At 42.4% G+C, this 19,966-nt stretch overlaps 1 protein-coding gene across 2 annotated transcripts; it reads left to right on the top strand.

The window, feature by feature from the left end:
• The first annotated feature begins 80 nt into the window (after positions 1–80).
• On the top strand, positions 81–6,327 carry n4bp2l2 (NEDD4 binding protein 2-like 2). 2 transcript variants are annotated; one of them, XM_023826269.2, is made up of 6 exons: positions 81–229; positions 1,385–2,670; positions 3,891–4,015; positions 4,287–4,375; positions 4,520–4,596; positions 4,856–6,327. In XM_023826269.2, the coding sequence occupies exons 2-6, from the start codon at positions 1,385–1,387 to the stop codon at positions 5,031–5,033; spliced, it is 1,755 nt and encodes a 584-aa protein (XP_023682037.2). In that variant the 5' UTR covers positions 81–229; the 3' UTR covers positions 5,034–6,327. The 2 variants fall into 2 exon arrangements, with proteins under 2 accessions (XP_023682037.2, XP_023682036.2); XM_023826268.2 differs by having other exon boundaries at positions 209–334.
• Positions 6,328–19,966: the final 13,639 nt, after the last annotated feature.

The following is a 19,966-nucleotide window of genomic DNA, read 5'->3' as shown; positions in this document are numbered from 1 at the left end:
TCCAAAGACAGAAATACACTGGCAAGGCAGACTGGGTCTATGTCACGCGAACCGGGATCACTTGCATAAATACAGCGGAAATAGAAACGAGGGGGGGAAGTTATCCGCCGATACACAGGAACAGATAGACGGGGCTGCATGTTTACTTCCGGTATGAGGGCCGGCCGACGCGCCGCTTGGTGGGGATCGCATGCGTCTAAATAATGTGCATCTCCCAGAATAATCCAGGGTAAGAGTGTCTGCGTGTACAGCAACCTTCATTTTAATGTGACTTAAAGTAGCGAAGATGCTTAAACGATTCAACGGAGCTTGTTTCCGGAAAAAAAATCAAAGCGTAAGCAAACTGTCGAGGTGTTTAAAATGTTCTTTAAATTAAGTCCGGTTTGCTGTTAATTTAATTAAACTTGAGAATGTTGCAGGTGTAACATGCCTTTCATGTAGTACTGCTGCCGTAGCAGTGATTAAGCGTGTAGGCGCTAATATCCGGAGCTGTACTGGCGGCTTGGTTTGCGGTGGCCGATCGTTCCAGATCAAGTCACATTGCAGCTTATTATCGTTTTAAATTAGTTAAATGAATGCGCTTAAGTTTGGCCCGATTGTTTCGAAATTAACCTTCACGTATTAGATCTATTCATACATTTTGTCAAAAATATAATAAACATCAAGATTCTTACCAAAGGCTACTTCCACCGTAGCAACGTAACAAAACTGAAAGTAAACCACCAACTGACAATGCAACAAAACCAGAAGTAACTTTAGATAATACATTTGGTCATAAATAAAACTAAGTTTTTAGATGTGCAGTCACTTACACGGTTTACGTAACGCATTGACATTGGTAGTTTGGTGTAACTGCACAGCAATAGCGCATCAGTGAAAGTCAACATGGATGCGCTTTACTGCATCAGAAGGAAAAGCAGGTCATTCTGTAGGAAACAATTTTGAGATATATTAGTTTGGACAGAAAAGCTGAACGTTTTACAAAGTTTTATGCTTCTGAAGTAAAATATTAATTTATATTAATATTTAAGAAGGGCGTGACTCTCACGCTCGCAAGAAATCTTACGGCAAATCTATATTATTCCATTCCATATTATAAACCTAAAATTCGCTGCATCAAAAGTGTTTGGGGTAGTTTGCAAAACATACAGACTATTTACCGGCTAATAAAACCATTACATACATGTGAATGCTTATGTATGTGAGTGCAGATTCGAATTGAAAATCTCTCCAGCCAACTGACCAAAGTTGGCAACCCTGGTGTAAATATCTCACACACTTAAAAATGCTCATGAATATGGCTGTCCTGCTTTCTTTCAAAGTATCTATTATGTTATATAATATTATATATTATATTTTCATTGACTTTGCCTGTCCCTTTCAGATGCTTAATCTTTGTTCTAGTGCATCTGTGACTGATGCTGAAGACAGAGGTGTAAGAGAACCTCTGGCAAGCAAAGTTCAGACATGTATTCAGGATACTGACGCCGTTCGTGTCAAGAATGAAGAGGAGACTGTTGTGAGGCTGGATGGACCTCCAGAGGCTGCTGTCACAGAAAGGCTCCCCATCGCTGAGGACAGAAATCCGCAAGAGGCTCGAGAACAAAGCGTCGGATCACAGGGTCAATCCAGTGATACGATAAATGACAGTTCACTGATTAAATGTGTGTCTGGAAGGTCAGCTTGCTCTTCACCCAAAGTAGAAGATGTACTTTCAAAGAAGGATCAGGATCAGGGTGAAGGAGCAAGAACCCTGGGAAGTGGGAGTCCAGGCAGGAAGGATGGAAGGCTGGTGGATGGGCAGTGGGTCATCCGGAGCACAGCCTTCATCGGGCCGATGTGCCGGCCTGAACCGGCTGAGTCCAAGGGAGACCTGGATGACAAACTGAGTGAATTTTACAAGGAACTGGAAGAGATGGAACCTGCAGAAACTCCTGACATCAGCACAGACAAAGTTGACAGCCACGTTGAAGCAAAGAAATCCATAAACTCGACTCCTTCAGAAGAAGGGTTTCATGTCAGCAGAGGTCCCAGACCTTATCGTCGGCCTTATATGTACCGGGACGCCCCTAACGAGGAATGGCATTCCTGGAAACGTAGGCGCGACTTCCGTTATGGCCCAGATCACAGCAGCTGGGATCCCTATTATCAGAACCAGTGGCAGCATCCCCCACCGTTTGGGGGTCCTCCCTGCCCCCCATATCCAAGGTTTGGTGAGCCTAAGTTTTATGGGCCTCCCAAGTTCCCACCACCGCCAAATCCCTTATACCATCCAGCTTTTAGGCCGCATATGAGTACTTTCTATGACTCCCCTCCTATAGCAGAATGGGAGCAGCCGTTCCCACCGGGGTCTGACTTTGCAGGTTATGATGGCTATGGTGATCACTACTCTTCCCAGGGCTATGGTGAAAGCTTTTATCCCCCGTATGATTTGGAAAACAATCAAGCCAATGGTTGTTCCAGCCACGGAAGCCGACCCTGGTTTCAATCATATGAACAAGATGGTTCTGACTATAGAATTTGTCCTGATATAGAATTTGGGCCCCAGCAGCATCATCTCAATGAAGAGTTTTGTGAGCCATCAGACTCAAAAAAAGGTTTCCATGGTTCCTCGTTAGTTCTGATCCTGATGAGAGGTCTACCAGGGTCTGGAAAGTCAACTTTAGCCCAGTGAGTTCTCAGATAATCTGTTTTTATCCACAGAGTTGTACCTCCACAAAACAGTTGAACTACTCCGTTGGTTCAGACTCCATTGCTAGTGCTGCTGTGTTTTATTTTCTACAATTCAGGATGTAGTAATATTTCACCAGCAGGAATAAATCATGTGTAGAAAAATATTTGAATTTTTGAATCATTGTGAAGTGTGTAGAATTTATTGTGTATATTTTAATATTAAGCTATACCGTATTTGGAAATGGAATTTACGCTCTTGTTAAATACCTGCTTTTTTGTTAATTCCAAAGTTAATTAATTACACCCATTAAATACAACCATTATAATGGTTGCAACTGTAAAATACATAACCTTTTTATACATATACAGTGGTACCTCAGTTCTCGAACTCATTAGAACTTGAATTTCTTAGAAGTCGAACCAACCACTTCGGAAAAAAATTACCTAGAGCTTGATCTGAATCTCAGAAGTCAAACCATGAACGCCGACCTAAGAGAACTTGTAAGCGCGGGGAAATGACTCACGCGGCACGTCTCTCAGCAGAAAAAAAGGGCAAAGCTTCAGTATCATCCTCGCATTCGCTATGATAGCATCGTGCATGTTTACACAAGCTGAATACATATATTTAGACAGTAAAAATACATTTAGACAATGATAGACAGTAACAGTAATTATTATATAATAAAATACATTTTAAAATAAAGATTTCTGTATTAATTATTTTAATATTAATAATAAACCATTAATACATTTAATTGTAATATTGTCGTGCCGAGCGGGGATGGAACGGAGACAAAGGCACAGACATCAGGACACATTGTTTTTTTTATTATTATTATTTTTATTCAAGCAATGAAATCACATTGTTTGGATACATTTATTTTCTTACTTTACAAATTACTGTTTTGATAAATGTGCTTAGATGTGTTTAGTACAGTATATGCTCTAAAAAAACATATTAAGGTGTAATTTTTGAGGCCGGGAACCAATTAATTGGTTTTCCATTATTTCTTATGGGGAAAATTCGATCAAAACTCGAACTGGAGTTCTGAACGGGTTAAGTTTGAGTTTCGAGGTACCACTGTATTGGGTTTGCAGTCCTAATGAGGAATTTGAAAGAATTAACAGGTCTAACAAGTTCCACCACCTCACCATAACATCTGAAAATGACTTCTGCTGGCTGATGTGTGTGTGCGTGTGTTCGTTCGTTCGTTCAGGGAGCTCCTTTCGTCTGGTCCAAACGGGCTGGTCCTCAGCACTGATGATTACTTCTCCCAGGAGACAGGCTATGCTTATGACCCAGGTCTGTTGGGAGACGCACACAGCTGGAATCAAAACCGGGGTAAGATTACACTCATTGCTTTCGGTCTCTTTCCAGACAGCCCCTGGAAAATATTTGGCTTATTTCTTCAGTTTCACAGTTGCTGGAAAGTAGCAAACATTTAGCATTACATTTTTCTATGTTCTGGATATCAAATTGCATGTATTGATGTATCTGCATTATGATTTTTCTGTGTATTATGCTCGTTCCTTTTATAAATCAGAATTTCTGCTTTGGATGGATGTGTGTTGATAGCTTAGGAAATAAACATCTGCTGTTTCTTGTTTTTCAGCCAGGGAGGCTATGGATGAAAACCGTTCTCCAGTAATTATTGACAATACAAACATGCAGGCTTGGGAAATGAAGCCATATGCGGAAATGGTGAGAAGTTTCTGCTTTAAGACCATCAATGTCCTTTAGATCTAAGAGGAGTCTGAGTTTGTCAGATTATGTATTTTGAAAAATGTCATTGGCGCTTGTTGTTTACAGTGATTTTGAATTTGAATTTCCTCTGTTATGTCACAGGCTGTAGAAAGGGGGTATCGTGTGGATTTCTGTGAGCCCAGCACCAACTGGAAGTTGGATCCCACAGAGTTGGAAAAGTAAAGACTCCATTTTAAGCCTATGTTTTAAACGTAACCTATACAGTTCTACGAGTGTAGTCAGTATTTCAGAATCAGGTGACAGTTTCAGTTTCAATTTAATAAATTCTTAATACTGTGCCATAAACACAATTGCTGTACCGGTGTCTCTTGTACCAGGGTACATTAATTTTAACTATTCATTAAAATTTCCACTAATGCTGTGAACAGATGCTGATTAAAGCCATATTCTTCTGTTTTCTTGCTTTTCTTTTCCCAGGAGAAACAAGCATGGTGTCAGCCGGCAGAAAATTTTAGAAATGCTGGAGCGTTTTGAGTTGCCAATGTCCCTGGACATTGTGTTGAACTCGCAGCAACCCCTCCACAAAAGCAGAGGGCACTCTTCGACGCAGCCCAAGCAGAGATTGCATGACACTGGAGATAATGTCCCTGACTGAGGGCATTCTACTACTTTCCAGTTTAATTATTATTTGTTGATTACACCAGCAATTAGTAAATCAATGGAGTGCTTTTTTTATATCAATGACATATCTCTTACTAGAGAGCTTCTTTAGGTGCTCGCTGTTCGTGGTCTGCAAAACTGCAGCTGAGATGAGCTGGTAAACTGTGATTAAGTGTCTTCAGGCTTATGTTTTCTACTTATAACTATGCAGGGATTGTAGTGAATTTTCTACCTTGCAAGTCCTGGAATGTCCACCAGGGGAGTCAGAGGGGCATGGATACTGGGGGCCCAGCCCTGTATATGGGCCCTAAATTTTGCCAGACCCCCGCTCAGCAAAATGTACTGTCGGAGGATCTGTATTTTTTCAGATTGAAAGTGCCAACTCTAGCAGCGGGCCAGTCCATTTTGTTGAAATAGGGGCAGAATTTCTAACTACTCCCCTGAAGTCTACTGCAGCTATTGAAATCAGTTCTATGGTACATACCGCACAGGGACTTCGAGGAATCGGCATTCGCACTGTTATTTTTGTCAGTGCTTGTTTACTTGCCTAAGATTTATTCATGCCGTACCTTGCTGCCACTTTGCCTGGACAGGATTTCGTTGTCTCCTAAACTGTAAACTAGGAAAAAACAGGCTATATTCCTTATTTTTCTGTCAAGGTTAGTATCAACATTTAAAAAACCACGAGACTGGGTGATGTAATATGCCCAGTGCTGTGTGGGGCACACTGGAAATTTAGAGGTTATGTCTTGAAAACAAAATTAGTCTTTGGAGCCTGTCTTATTACCAGCAGTGCAGTTCCTCACTGGCACGCTAGTGTGACACCATGAGTTCAACCTGCCCTGTTAGCTTCATGATTAAACACGTATATAGATATACATGAATTCACAAAGATCACCACCATATCTCAAGTTTTTCTCAGTGTAGAGGAACTCTTCCGCTGACAAGGATACATAAATCTTACTGTTTTGTTAGCTTTTAGACAAGTCGTGTAATGGCATGTACATTTGTCTTTGATTGGGAATGTGTAGATGTGTAGAGATTGTTAAAGCCTGATGAACTACTTATAGTATTTAAAAAAAAAAAAGAATTAGATTGTATAGAGTCATTGTACAGTTTGAATTCAGCTACTACATGGCAATATTTTATTCAGGTATTTTACATAAAATTTTGTATATAGATATTTTGTATATGTGGATTTTAATGTTTAATGTAAATTAAATAATAAGCGTAAGTAAATTGCAGTGTAAATCTGTAAATCCATTAAATAAAGTAGTTTTAATGATTGAGTGTTTTGATTTTCAATATACATCATTATTTTTTTTTCCTGTTTGTTCAGATAGTCCGAGGGTGGCATGGTGGCGCAGTGGGTAGCGCTGCCGCCTCATGGTAAGAAGGTCCTGGGTTCGCTCCCTGGGTCGGGCGCAGTGCCTTTCTGTGTGGAGTTTGCGTGGGTTTCCTCCCACAGTCCAGTAGTGTGCAGGATAGGTTGATTGGCAACTCTAAGTTGACCCTGTGCGTCTGTCTGTGTGTGTGCACCCTGCGACTGCCCAGGGTTGGTTCCTGCCTGTGTCCATTATTCCTGGGATAAGCTCCGGTCCCCCCCATGACCCCAGTTTGGGATTAAGTGGTTACGGTGATGGATGGATAGTCAGAAATTGTCTGTAGTGTCTTGTTAATTATTATAATACTTTTATTCTCTATTTGGACAAGTGTGAGTACAGGCACATATTACTTCTTTGGTTGTCACCATGAGAGACAGAGTGACATTTGGGGTGAGAGAGCAGGATCGGCCATCTGTCCTGGGTTTGTGGTTAAAGGCCAACTGGGTCATGGTTACTATTCCAGTCACTGGATTTTTTTTACAGGTCTTACTGTCCTTCATTTAGGACAACCTGGCAACTCAGGTATGTATATACAGTGCCCTCCATAATGTTTGGGACGAAGACACATTTTTCCTTGATTTACCCCTTTGCTCCACAGTTTAAAATTTCAAATCTAACAATTCAGACATGATTAAACTGCACATTCCAGACTTTAAAGTTATTTCCGTACATTTTGGTTTCACCATGTAGAAATGACAACACATTTTATACGTAGTCCCCCTCATATCAGGGCACCATAATGCTTGGGACATGGCAGTTGTTTGTGATTAATCAGGTTGCTTCACAAGTGCAGGGATAAGATATCTAGGCTTGTTTCTCATTTGGAGTCTGTAGTTGCTATTCTTAAACTTGAGAAGAGCTGTGTCAATGAAAGTCAAAGAAGCTATTATGAGGCTAAAAAACAAGAATAAAACCATTAGAGACATCAGTCAAACCTTAGGATTACAACATTAACTCTGGAATATCATTAAGAAGAAAGAATCCACTGATGAGCTCAGTAATCGCAAAGGGACTGATAGGCCAAGGAAGACCTCCGCTGATGAGCTCAGTAATCGCAAAGGGACTGATAGGCCAAGGAAGACCTCCGCTGATGAGCTCAGTAATCGCAAAGGGACTGATAGGCCAAGGAAGACCTCCGCTGATGAGCTCAGTAATCGCAAAGGGACTGATAGGCCAAGGAAGACCTCCGCTGATGAGCTCAGTAATCGCAAAGGGACTGATAGCAGGAGCCAGGAGTGTCTTTGTGAGAGATGATTATCTGCAGAAGACTTCATGCACAGAAATACAGAGGCTACACTGCAAGATGCAAACCACCAGTCAGCCACTAAAACAGGAGGGGCAGGTTACAGTTTGGAAAAAGAAGTACTTAGAAGAACATGCAGAATTCTGGAAAAAGGTCTTATGAACAGAGAGACCAAGATTAGCCAGTATCAGAGTGATGGCAAGAGGAAATTGTAGAAACGAAACGGAACTGCCCTAGATCCAAAGCATACCAGCTCTTCTGTTAACCACGATGGTGAGGGTGTTATGGCTTGGGCATGTTTGGCTGCCACAGATACTGGCATTGATGACTGATGATGTAACTGCTGACAGTCACACTGAATTCTGAGGTGTGTAGAAACATCTTACCTGCTTCAGTTCTACTAAATGCCTCCAAATCCATTGGACGGCACTTCAACCCACGACAAGATAATGGTCCCAAACATACTGCTAAGGCAAACACAAGTTTTTTTTCAAAGCTAAAAAAATGGAAAATTCTTCAAGGGCGCCAAGCCAGTCACCCGATTTAAATCCAACTTAGCAAGCCTTCCATATAGTGAAGAGGAAACTTAAAGGGGCAAGTCCCCCAAAACAAGCAGAAGCTGAAAGTGGCTGCGGTAGAGGCTTGGCAAAGCACCACCAGAGAAGATACTCAGCACCTGGTGATGTCTGTAAATCACAGGCTTCAAGCAGTTGTTGCATGCAAGGCATATGCAACAAAGTACTAAATGTGTTGTAATTTCTGCATAGTGAAACCGAAATGTCTGCAAATAACTTTCAAGTTGTACACTTTGTGCACTTTAATAGAATGTGTCTTAGTCCCAAACATTTTGGAGGGCACTTTGTCTGTGTGTGTGTGTGTGTGTGTGTGTAAATCAATTTCCAGTTAAAAGGTAGATTAGCCTACATGTTTTACCAATATCACATATACGAAGCTTATTGTGGATCCTATTGTAAGTCAGAGGAGAAAGTGGGACTTAGTTGAGCATAAAATAAAGGCAACGTCCAAAAGCCTTTAATATTTCAAGGTGGCTAAATTTGTAGGTTGATTTCTTTTAATCAAGTAATTAATTTTTGACGTCTGATGTTCTTTTTTACGATGGTGCTTACGTGGGTGAGGCTCCAGCAGGGGGCAGTGTTGCACCGGTTTTGGCGCTCTGGTTGTCAGCGTACGCAGTGATGGAGTCTGGGCTCTCCTATTGGTGCATCATGGGGTGATCTGAGGTGCGGAGTCATGTGAGATGCATTCGTTTACTAATCAGAATGAGAAATACATGCCCATCTGACACCTAAAGCAAAAATGGATAATGAGAGACTCAAACTAATGACAGTCGAGCCTGGGCTGTGAATGATGCATTAGGAGTGAATTGCAGCATTTGTGTTATGTGTCCACCCAGTTTTGAGACTAGATCTTTTGAGCTTGTTGCCATCAGCCTTGCAAACATACTTGAAATTACCCGAAATAACTAACTTAAATGTTTGTTCTTTCTGCAGCCCATTACCCAAGTTTTAATGCAACTGAAAAAAAGATTAACAAAGCTTCCATTCTGTGGCATTTTGTAGGATCATGGAACAGTTGTTAATACAGTTATCCTATAATTAGTAGACACACTTGTTAATACTTGGTATATCGATGAATAATTAGTAATTATTTAACTAGCAAACATTGCATTTTGTTTATAATCTTGTTACTACCCAACATGTGCTAGTGGCTCCATAATAAACTGCACTGTCAATTAGGTTTGTTGTGCAGTGACCGTCCCGGTGCCCATTTGGCTGAAGAAACGCCACTATTGGCTGCCCTTCACGTGATTTAGCCCCCTTCATGTGAGGAGAGGTACCTTATAGAGCAAGAAAATATGATGAAGTGTCTCAATGAGTGTCTTTCTCTTGGAGTGAATGTGATAATAGTAGATACTTTATTGATCCCCATGGGGAGACTCTCTTCCCACCTCACTCATCTTGCTCTCTGTAGGTGAGAGTAAGCTGGCCACAAAGGGAAGCCACTTGTTACAGTGCCGAGGGAGCTGGGGGTTAAGGGCCTTACTCAAGGATCCAGAGGCGTACCAAGGCTGGGATTGAACTGGCAACCTTCTGATCACAGGCACAGCCCACTGAGCCATACACGTGGTGTCGTATTAGGTGCCCTTACAGTGGTCTAAGCAGTCCCTATGGGTTCCCTTCCAATGGAAAATGATGCCGTTATGAACTGCCCTTGTAATGGAGAGAACAATCTCTTTCATAGGTGCCCTTCCAGTGAAGTAAATGAGATATGAGACGCAGTTTTCCTGTACATTCGATAAAAGTAAATCAGTAATGTATCCTCTAAATGTTCCTCTGTATATGAAAATGTGATGTCAGGTTGCTTCTGTATTCTTATTAGTTGGACAATCTTAATCAGGGAGTATTTCATAAAACAAACATAGTGTTCCATTCTACATGTGTTTGGGGGGGGGGGGGGGGACTTTTTATTTTCTTGCCCCTGCCCTCCATACAGCCTCAGAGTCCGCACTGCTCTGTATGTATATTTGCATTGCATCTCTCTTTGTATCCTCACCCTGGTGTCCTTTTTGCAAAGCAAAATTTAGTCACCCTAGTTCTACACTCAGGTTCTGTTACTATATCCCGTTAAATAATCTAACCAAAGTTTTTTTAACGAGAAAAGCATTTCAAAGTGGGTACTGCATGTCCTTGATCAGTCTTTAATGGATACCATGAAAGTCAAGTGTTCATTAAAATACCGCAAAATATTGGACAGCGTGTTCCGCCAATGATTCTGTCTCCAGTCTTATTTTTGCAGACAGTTACACAAACAGGATGGTAAGTGGGTTAATGGATGGTAGAAACCCAGAGAGATGCACCAGGAAAAGAGGAAATGAGACTCTGCATTAACGTGTTGTGTAACGTCCTATTAATTGGCAGAGTTAACTTGAGCTAAAGTGAAATTAGTTTTGTGCTAGTTGAAACCAGCAGAGGGACCATTCTGCCATATTGGTGCTATTTCTGTCTCCAGGACATTATACACATAAATATGCTTGAAAATTAGCTTTATAATACATGTTATTATGAAGCAAAGAGTCCTCCACAATCTCCTCATTGTGAATATACATAATGCAAAACATTAATAAAAACTACTTAGAACACTGAAAAAATAGTTTGTCACCTGTCCCTATTCACTAATGCTACACTGTACCATAAAATATAATGCTTAAAACATTTTTTTTTTAAATTTGTATTATTGTGTGACCAGTATTTTCGATTTACGCTTTAAATACATTTTCTTTATTAATAAATAATATAACATTTTAATTGTCTCCCTAGGTTTTCACTCAGTCCTGTTATCCTAATACATTTCCGCCCCTAAAAAATTTGGCGTGGCATGTTCAATTGGAACTTGCATCATCTCACCATGGGAAAACCAAAAGTAGGTTCTCTCACTTTTTTCTTCTTTTTGTTTGGTATTGTAAGTATATCTGAAGCGGTGGAATGTAACACTGTCCTGTTATCTAAATTATTTCTTAGACTTTGTTTGTTTGTTTGTTTGTTTGTTTATGGGAAAAAATACATTTTTGGTAAGTTACTTGAATGTGCTCAACGTTATTATACTATTAGCTTAGATGACACGTTTTATTTTTATGCAAAAAGTCAGTTCTTTTACTTTCAGTCCTGTTACTCATATGAAGAGAAAAGTAGAACTTGCACAAATATATATTGATTTTTTTTACCATATGTGTCAGGTCAGGTGAGGTTGGGGAGCATGTGCTGATGCAGCTCATTGCCGCACCCACCACACAGTGAAGCTCCTCGGGATCCCGGCCATCAATCCCCAAGGGAGACACACGGTCCAGTCCCACCCTCCGGAAATGACCATCCATCGGCCGCAGCCAGGTGTTACCTGGGCGTCCCATTGGCTTGGTCCAGCCACTTGGGTCCTCAGCAATGAGGACTGACTTCATAGGAAGAGTCTGACTTCACAGGAAGAGTCTCCAGAGACATGAATGTCGCTGCTGATGTAGGTAAATCTCTCAACAAGGTCGACATTCTCCCCGCAGACAGACACACTACTGATGGCTGTGCCTAAGAAGTCATTAAATGCCTGGATCTTGGTCTTTATCCAGGACACCCGAAATCCCAGACATTCAGACTCCTTGCTCAGTCTCTCGAGAGCCCCAATCAGAGCCTCTATTGATTCCGCTAAGATCACGGCATCGTCAGTAAAGTCAAGATCAGTAAATCTTTCTTCACCAACAGACGCCCCACAGCCGCTGGACCCCACGACCCTGCCCAGCACTCAGTCCATACAAGGATTGAACAGAGTAGGAGCAAGAACCCACCCCTGGGGAACCCCAGAATCTACTGGGAAGAATGCAAAGGTTCTCCCTCCACTCTGCACAGCACTCGCAGTACCAGTGTATGGGGCGGCCATGACGGGGGGGATCCCTCAAAGTCTCAGGATGTCCCACAGGGCAACTCAGTCAACTGAGTCGAATGCCTTGTGAAAATTGACAAAGGTTGCAAAGAACCTTTGCCGATATTCATGCTTGTGCTCAATGAGAACCCTCAGTGCAAGGATACGGTCGATGGTAGACTTCTAAGGCATAAAATGCTCCGGTCGGTGACAGGCAAGCAAGTGATCACGGATACCCGGCACTGAGAGCAGTCTTATCCCCCTGTATTTGCCGCAATCCAGGCCATAACCCTTCCCTTTCCAGATAGGGATTACAAGTTCTGTTTTCCAGTCAGTGATGCCTGACTCCCAAATGGTAGCAAAGATTGCCTGCAATGCTAGGAGGACAGCCTTACCACCAGCCTGGAGAAGTTCACCACAGATCCCTGCGGCCTTCCCTGCCCCCAACTGATTCATCAATCGTGCAATCTCAGAAAGACTGGGTGATTCATAGCTAATCGGAGGATTAAGCTCCAAGAACCGTGGACCCAGAGATGTCCAATATCCTAGCTGGAGGATCAGCTTTAACATCTGCTCATAGTAGCCAGCCCAGTGGGTCACAACTGCAGTGTCATCCGTAAGGACCATCCCATCACCCGCCCTGACTGCTAGTCTCCGAGGAACAGACTCAGATGTGCGTAATGCTTCAATTCCTCTGTAAGCAAGACGTGGGTCACTAGAACACAGATGGTGTGTCACCTGCTCACAAATTCATTTAACAAATGCCGTGAGTGTGTGTGTGTGTATATATACACCTAGAAGTAATGGTCCAATTTGGATGTAATTTGGTACACGTGCAGACCAGTGATGGGTATGCATACGATTTGATTTGCAAGGAGCGGGCACGTCTAGTCACCAGACACAGAGGATGCCTCGTAGATGCATTAGACAGCATTACCAGCAGTACCATCACTTGATGGAGTTTGATAGGGATCACATAGTGCGCTTGCATGAGGCCGGGTGGTCATATTGTGCAATTGCCCGGCATATGGGGCATGTAGATGTCACAGTCACCCGATGTTGGAACTAATGGACACGTGAGGGCACCCACACACGTCGTGAAGGTTCTGGTTGCCCAAGACAGACCACACCAAGGGAGGATCATCATATTTTACACCAAGCATTACAGAACCCCATGACATCGGCACCTACCATCCAGACACAGGCATTGGACTCTCTGCAACACCATGTGTCGTCCTGCACTGTATCCCAATGACTGGCATCAGGCAGATTACAGTTTAACCATCCCATGCGTCAGTCACGGAGATGAAGGTCCTACCACCACACAGGCGTCAGTCACGGAGATGAAGGTCCCGCCACCACACAGACGTCAGACACGGAGATGAAGGTCCCGCCACCACACAGGCGTCAGTCACGGAGATGAAGGTCCCGCCACCACACAGACGTCAGACACGGAGATGAAGGTCCCGCCACCACACAGGCGTCAGACACGGAGATGAAGGTCCCGCCACCACACAGGGGTCAGACACGGAGATGAAGGTCCCGCCACCACACAGGCGTCAGACACGGAGATGAAGGTCCCGCCACCACACAGGGGTCAGACACGGAGATGAAGGTCCCGCCACCACACAGGCGTCAGACACGGAGATGAAGGTCCCGCCACCACACAGGCGTCAGTCACGGAGATGAAGGCCCCGCCACCACACAGGCGTCAGACACGGAGATGAAGGTCCCGCCACCACACAGGCGTCAGTCACGGAGATGAAGGCCCCGCCACCACACAGGCGTCAGACACGGAGATGAAGGTCCCGCCACCACACAGGCGTCAGACACGGAGATGAAGGCCCCGCCACCACACAGGCGTCAGACACGGAGATGAAGGTCCCACCACCACACAGGGGTCAGACACGGAGATGAAGGTCCCGCCACCACACAGTCGTCAGTCACGGAGATGAAGGTCCCACCACCACACAGGCGTCAGTCACGGAGATGAAGGTCCCGCCACCACACAGGCGTCAGACACGGAGATGAAGGTCCCACCACCACACAGGCGTCAGTCACAGAGATGAAGGTCCCGCCACCACACAGATGTCAGTCACGGAGATGAAGGTCCCGCCACCACACAGATGTCAGTCACGGAGATGAAGGTCCCACCACCACACAGGCGTCAGTCACAGAGATGAAGGTCCCGCCACCACACAGGCGTTGGCCTTGGTCCTAACTCTACCCCCGCTGATAGACATGCTTTGCCCTTTGCACCGCTTGAATTTCAAGTAGACGGTGATGCAAAATCCTGGTATTCTTTCGTCTTTGGAGTTCGGAGTACCTACATTTACATCAACCTCTAACTTGATAGTTTCTACAGCTTTTATTGACCCCATATTCAAAGCAAGTGAAGCTGTATTAGTTCAAATACATATCATATGTGTATTAGTATTGTATGCCCTAGCACAGCGGTGGCCAATCTTATCCACAAAGGGCTGGTGTGTATGCAGGTTTTCGGGATAACCTGTAAGTCAGCTGTTCTAACCCAGGTGTGAGGACTCTCAGCCAATCAGTCCTCTAATTAGTAATATAATTAGGGAGCTGCAGTGAAAACCCGCCCACACAGCGGCCCTTTGTGGATAAGATTGGCCACCCCTGCCCTAGCAAATGAAAAACATGGTTGCCTCCAGAGTTCAGCTTCAGAAAGTATAAATCCAGACCAAGATTTTATTTAAACCAACAGGAGTCACAGTCACAGAGTGCTCAGTTGGTTGGCTGAAACAAAATCTTAGTCTGGATTTGTACTTTCTGAACCTGAGCTTTGGGGGCCCAACACCTCCAGGGTTTGGGTTTGAATCCTGCCTCCACTGTATGTGTAAAGTCTGCATGTTCTCCCCATGGTGTGTGGCTTTGTTCCTGGTGCTCCACTTTCCTGTAACAGTGGACTGGCATCAAGGTAGTTTCTAGCTACTGAAAAGACCAGTGACTAAGTCAAGTTTACCTGGGGCTTGACTCTTTTTTTTTTTAAGGAACATTGGTATTGGGGCTAAAATATTCAGGGCTCAGCATAAAATACTTGGGGCTTCAGTTTAAATTAATGTATTATCTTTTGTATAAAGTATATGTAAGCATGTAAGGTAACTAAGTTAATCAAAAGCTGTAACAGACCTACTTTAGCTGGCAGTGAGTCCCCCCGCGTAGGTCTGTCACTGGATCCCAAGATCCCCTGGAAGTAATGGGCAAGTCAGGATTCACCTTCTGAGGTATTTATCCATCGCAGGGCAGCGGGGTCATCTATCTGTGTGTGCATGACTGCAGACTCCATTTCAAGAATAAAGGGAAGGGACTCTGGTTACATGCAGGTGTTTGAAGTCTGTTAGGGCAAGTTTTCTCTAGGGGGTGAGATCTGGTAGTTTGCCCACTGTTTTTGTTCAGTGTTATTTGCCTATTTTCCCATGTGTTGTTTTATTTTAACTTGCGGCTAATGATGACTTCAGAACACATTTTTGTTAGCATGCTCCCTGGAAAGCTTTACTGTACTGAGAATATTCTAGTTTATATACACAGAAAGAAAAAAAGGAGATCTCAGTGATGTCATCATTAGGTCCTTGAAGAAGACCCAATGGGACACTGTGCCCATGATTGGAAGGTTGCTGGTTCAAATCCCTTTTTTGCAAAGTGATGTCACCATTGGGGCCATGGAGATGAAGAGGGCCTTAACCCCATTTGCTCCTGGGGCTGGTTGCCCCTGCTTTCCGAAGTATATGTCACTTTGGATGAAAGTGCTAAACAAGCACATCTAATTCAGAACAGACATGGATTAAGCTGACTGTAAAACCTGGAACCCTACGCTTCAAGTATACCAATTTCCTTGATGCACTTCTTCAGTTCATAGCCCTTCCAGTTAACTATAAACACAGGAGACTATTTATTAAGCAACCTAGAAAATGACATTGAAGGTCTTATAAGAGTGGTAATTGGGGTGAAGGAGTTATCTGAGTAAGCGCCAACTTTTCAGGTGCGATATAAAAGACCTTCAAGGACAGACAGTGCTGCAGATGGCTCCCTACACAGAGAGCCAGGCAGGAACAGGACAGTGATATGCTCTGCTCTTCATTATGATGCAGCAATGCACTCGTGCCTCTGGTTTGCACGAGTGAGAGTGCCCCACAGAAAGGCACGTTGAATGCTTTATCTGTTCTCAGATCACCGCCCCCCCATTCCTAAACCCTTATTTACAGTCACTTTGGCTCTCTGCTCCCCTTCAGGGTCTGCAGAGCATAATTTACCCTTCTCATCTGCAGAACGCCAGCTTTATAGTCATCTGTTTTAATTCTGTGTGTGTGTTTTGTTTTGGGTCTCAGTGGCATTCATCAACAGCAGCTGGGGGTTATAAATGAGTGTCCTGGCTCTCTGCCCAGATGTGTTACCACAGCTGGGTTCGAGCAGCTTTGCAGTCAGGTGGCCCTGCTTTGCCCTTTCACACTGGGGACGACACTGCCTGAGCTCACCCACTCTGTAGACCAGGGCTTGCTGGGTAGCGGCCTGGGAGTCGCTGAGCGTGTTTCCATGGAGGAAAAAGCTTTTTTTCTTTATTTACAAAAATGAAGTCATGCCTGTTCACTTAATTGATTTGCAAATTAGAATAATGTAATTGCTGTTTCTGCTTCTGGAATTTCTTGTTCTCTCTCTTAGTGATTCATGCTTTTTAATGTATGTATAAACAGTATGTTTCATCATATTACTATAATGGGTCATAAAAACTGCATTTTTCTTTAACTATTTAAACTCTTGACTTTAATTATCTGGTTGACTGAGCTAATGTACCTTCTGGATTTCCCTTTTTCATATACACTGGCTGTTTACCCATTTTAATATGTTGCATGCGTCAGTTCCTGTAAGCAATACTGGACTTGTGGTTATAAGCAATTCTTTTTCAAAAATGTGTGTGTTGTGTACAATTCCAAAAAGGTCTGATTTCTGGGTCACTTGTTTGGTTACAGGGTTAGTGCCAAAGCTCAACATGTTGTCTTTTTAAAGCAGCTTTTTGATGTTTTTGGACTGTGAGAGGAAACACGCACACATGGGGAGAACATGCTAACGTCACACAGACAAAGTGGCAGTGTCCCATGCCAGTGACAGCCACCATGCCACCCTACATACTGGGCCTGTGTGATGTTATTATGAACATCGCATGTTATACATATGCAATTGTCACATTTGAAGTCACTATAGTCAGCTGGGTTGAAACTATCAATAAGTAAGACTAAAATTATTCTGTTATAGGTAACAGAACTTGCAAGTTTTGCAATTTTATTGATCCTTTTCAAGATTAAGAAATAATTACTTTTAACAAAATCACTGGTGCCACAATTATTGTCCCCCCCGCTGTTAATATTTTGTACAACCCCCTTTTGCCAGAACGACAGCACTTAATCTTCTATAACATTTCACAAGTTTGGTGAAAACACAGAGAGGGATCTTTGACCAGAGTCCTGGGTCCTCTCTTATGCACTCTCCTCTACTGCTCACCTCACAGGTTTTCTATGGGATTTACGTCTGGGGCCTGAGATGGCCATGGAAGAAGGTTCATTTTGTGTCTAGTGAACCATTTCTGTGTTGATTTGGCCATATGTTTTGGATCATTATCCTGATGAAAGATCCAATGACGGGTTTTCAGGTTTCTGGCAGAGGCCACCTGATGTTTATGTAAAATGTCCTGGTATTTCAAAGCCTTCATGACGCCATGCAGCCTAACAAGGTTCCCAGGAAGAGAAACAGGTCCACAGCGCTAGAGATCCTCCACCATGCTTAACAGTGGGCATGAGGTGCTTTTCCGCATATTCATCCTTTATTTTAGGTCAGACCCACCTGGAGTGTTTGTTGCCAAAAAACTGACTCAGTCTCATCTGACCAAAGCACACAGTTCCAGTTTAAGTCCCAGTAGTGTTTAGCAAACTCCACACATTTACATTTGTGATTGTAGGACAGAAAAGGCTTTTTCCTGGCATGCCTCCTAAACAACCTGTTGCCATGTAGATAGTGTTTAATGGTTGTTATGGAGACTTGGTGACCCCAAGATGCCACCCTTTGCAGCAGTTCTCTAACAATGGAGAATTGTTTATCTCCCTTACCATCCTCCTCACTGTGTGTGGTGGCACGATAAACTTGGGTCCTCGTCCAGCTTTGTTTGTCACAATTCCAGCTGTTTGAATTTTTTTAATTATTGCTCTGACTGTAGATTTGGGCAAGTTCAGGCAAGTAGCTCTTTTCTTGTAGCCATTTCCTGACTTATGAAGATCAGTACACATCTGCTTGAATGCCATGTTTTCTTGCCTTTCCCATCTTGAAGAGTGGATAAGAGAAATGGGCATCGGTGTCACATCAAATTTATACCCCAGGGAAACAGGAAGTCATAGATTACTAATTAATAGTTCCTGGACACTCTGCTCGAATTAAAAAAGTAAACTATGAATTTCAAAAATGTTTCACTTACATTTCTTTCATAGGAATTGTTAGGGATGTCAATAATTGTGGCTGGTGATTTTGCTAAAAATTATTATTTCTTAATGATGGATTTAAAAAAAAAAAAAAACATTTACTTGAGTTAAAGGTTAGATTTTTCTAATTCTTTCAGTGTGAGATTATGCTGTTGTAATAAAAAATGAATTTATAAACGTAAGTACACATCTTTACCAGGGGTGCCAATAAATGTGGAGGGTACTGTACATTAAACATGTCAATCTAAAGTTTACTGCAGCTGCTTTTACATGAGCCAATCATTTTTGTCCTACATATATATGGGTTATTCTCCATTTTGGGTGGGAAACCATGTCACAATGTTTGCAGCGCTTAAAAACATGCTTACAATATTAGCATGTACATGACCAATGTTAATTTATGATTAAATAATACATTTCACTCATTATTTATTTGACTTTCAGTTTTATGGTTTCACACATCAGGACATAATAAGAATCATCTGCTACTGTAACAGGTTACAAAATTATTTGAATCTAACCTCAGGTGTAAAACAACACACGACAGATTCCACTATGTCATTATTTAACAAAAATGGAGCCAAATGGAGAAGCCATTTGTGAAAAACTAAGTACTCCTCATGATTCAATAGCTTGTAGAATCACCTAGAAGCAATAACTTGAAGTAATCGTGAAATAAAATTAAAGAAAATTGCTTGTTCTGTCACTAGTATCACAAGGTGTGTAATTAGTTCGGTTTGATAAGGTGTTTGTTATTTTTGATTAATTACTGTCTTTATTAACACTCCTGAATCATTAAATACAGGCAAATTAATACATAAACTGAAAATACATAAATTTGCCTCACGATGTGATGATACCAGTAACAAACTTTGCATTTTACATCAAAATATATTGATATATATTTGTAAGTAACCTCTTACATTTTACGTGTTATAATAAAACCTGTTGACTCATACTAAGGTGGCTTACTTTTCCGATTAATTTAACTGATTTTTAAAAATGTCCACCTCAACTCCCCTCCAAATGGAGAATAACCACATGATTTACACTCTCATCTGCCATATTGCTGAATAAAGTTTTTTTTTTTTTTTTTTTTTAATCCAGCACTCCAGTTTAATCGAATAATTGTGACAGCTGTACTGACCTGAATGCTGCTGGTTAGAATTCCAGATAGTGAATCTGGAACTTGAGCAGAACAAAAGTCACTAAGCAACTACACGTAAAGTAAATATAGATCATACCCAATTTTCTTCAAATCTGACATGAGATACATTATTATTTGTGTTTTTTTTTTGTTTTGTTTGTCTCTGTAGCAAACATTGAGGAGAAGGTGTGGCAACTCAAGGTGAGCAGGTGATTTCTGAATGCCAGTGAGGGGGAAAAATGA

This window comes from Paramormyrops kingsleyae, chromosome 17, assembly GCF_048594095.1.
Source record: "Paramormyrops kingsleyae isolate MSU_618 chromosome 17, PKINGS_0.4, whole genome shotgun sequence".
NCBI lineage: Eukaryota > Metazoa > Chordata > Actinopteri > Osteoglossiformes > Mormyridae > Paramormyrops > Paramormyrops kingsleyae.
Note: the sequence above shows the minus strand (reverse complement) of the source record. Positions and strands in the feature narration are given on the sequence as shown.

Coding starts and splice junctions, on each gene's coding strand:
- n4bp2l2 (XM_023826268.2), top strand. CDS start 287: ATGCTTAAACGATTCAACGGAGCTTGTTTCCGGAAAAAAAATCAAAGC. Junction 2,671..3,890: donor GGAAAGTCAACTTTAGCCCA/GTGAGTTCTCAG, acceptor TCGTTCGTTCAG/GGAGCTCCTTTCGTCTGGTC. Junction 4,016..4,286: donor CAGCTGGAATCAAAACCGGG/GTAAGATTACAC, acceptor CTTGTTTTTCAG/CCAGGGAGGCTATGGATGAA.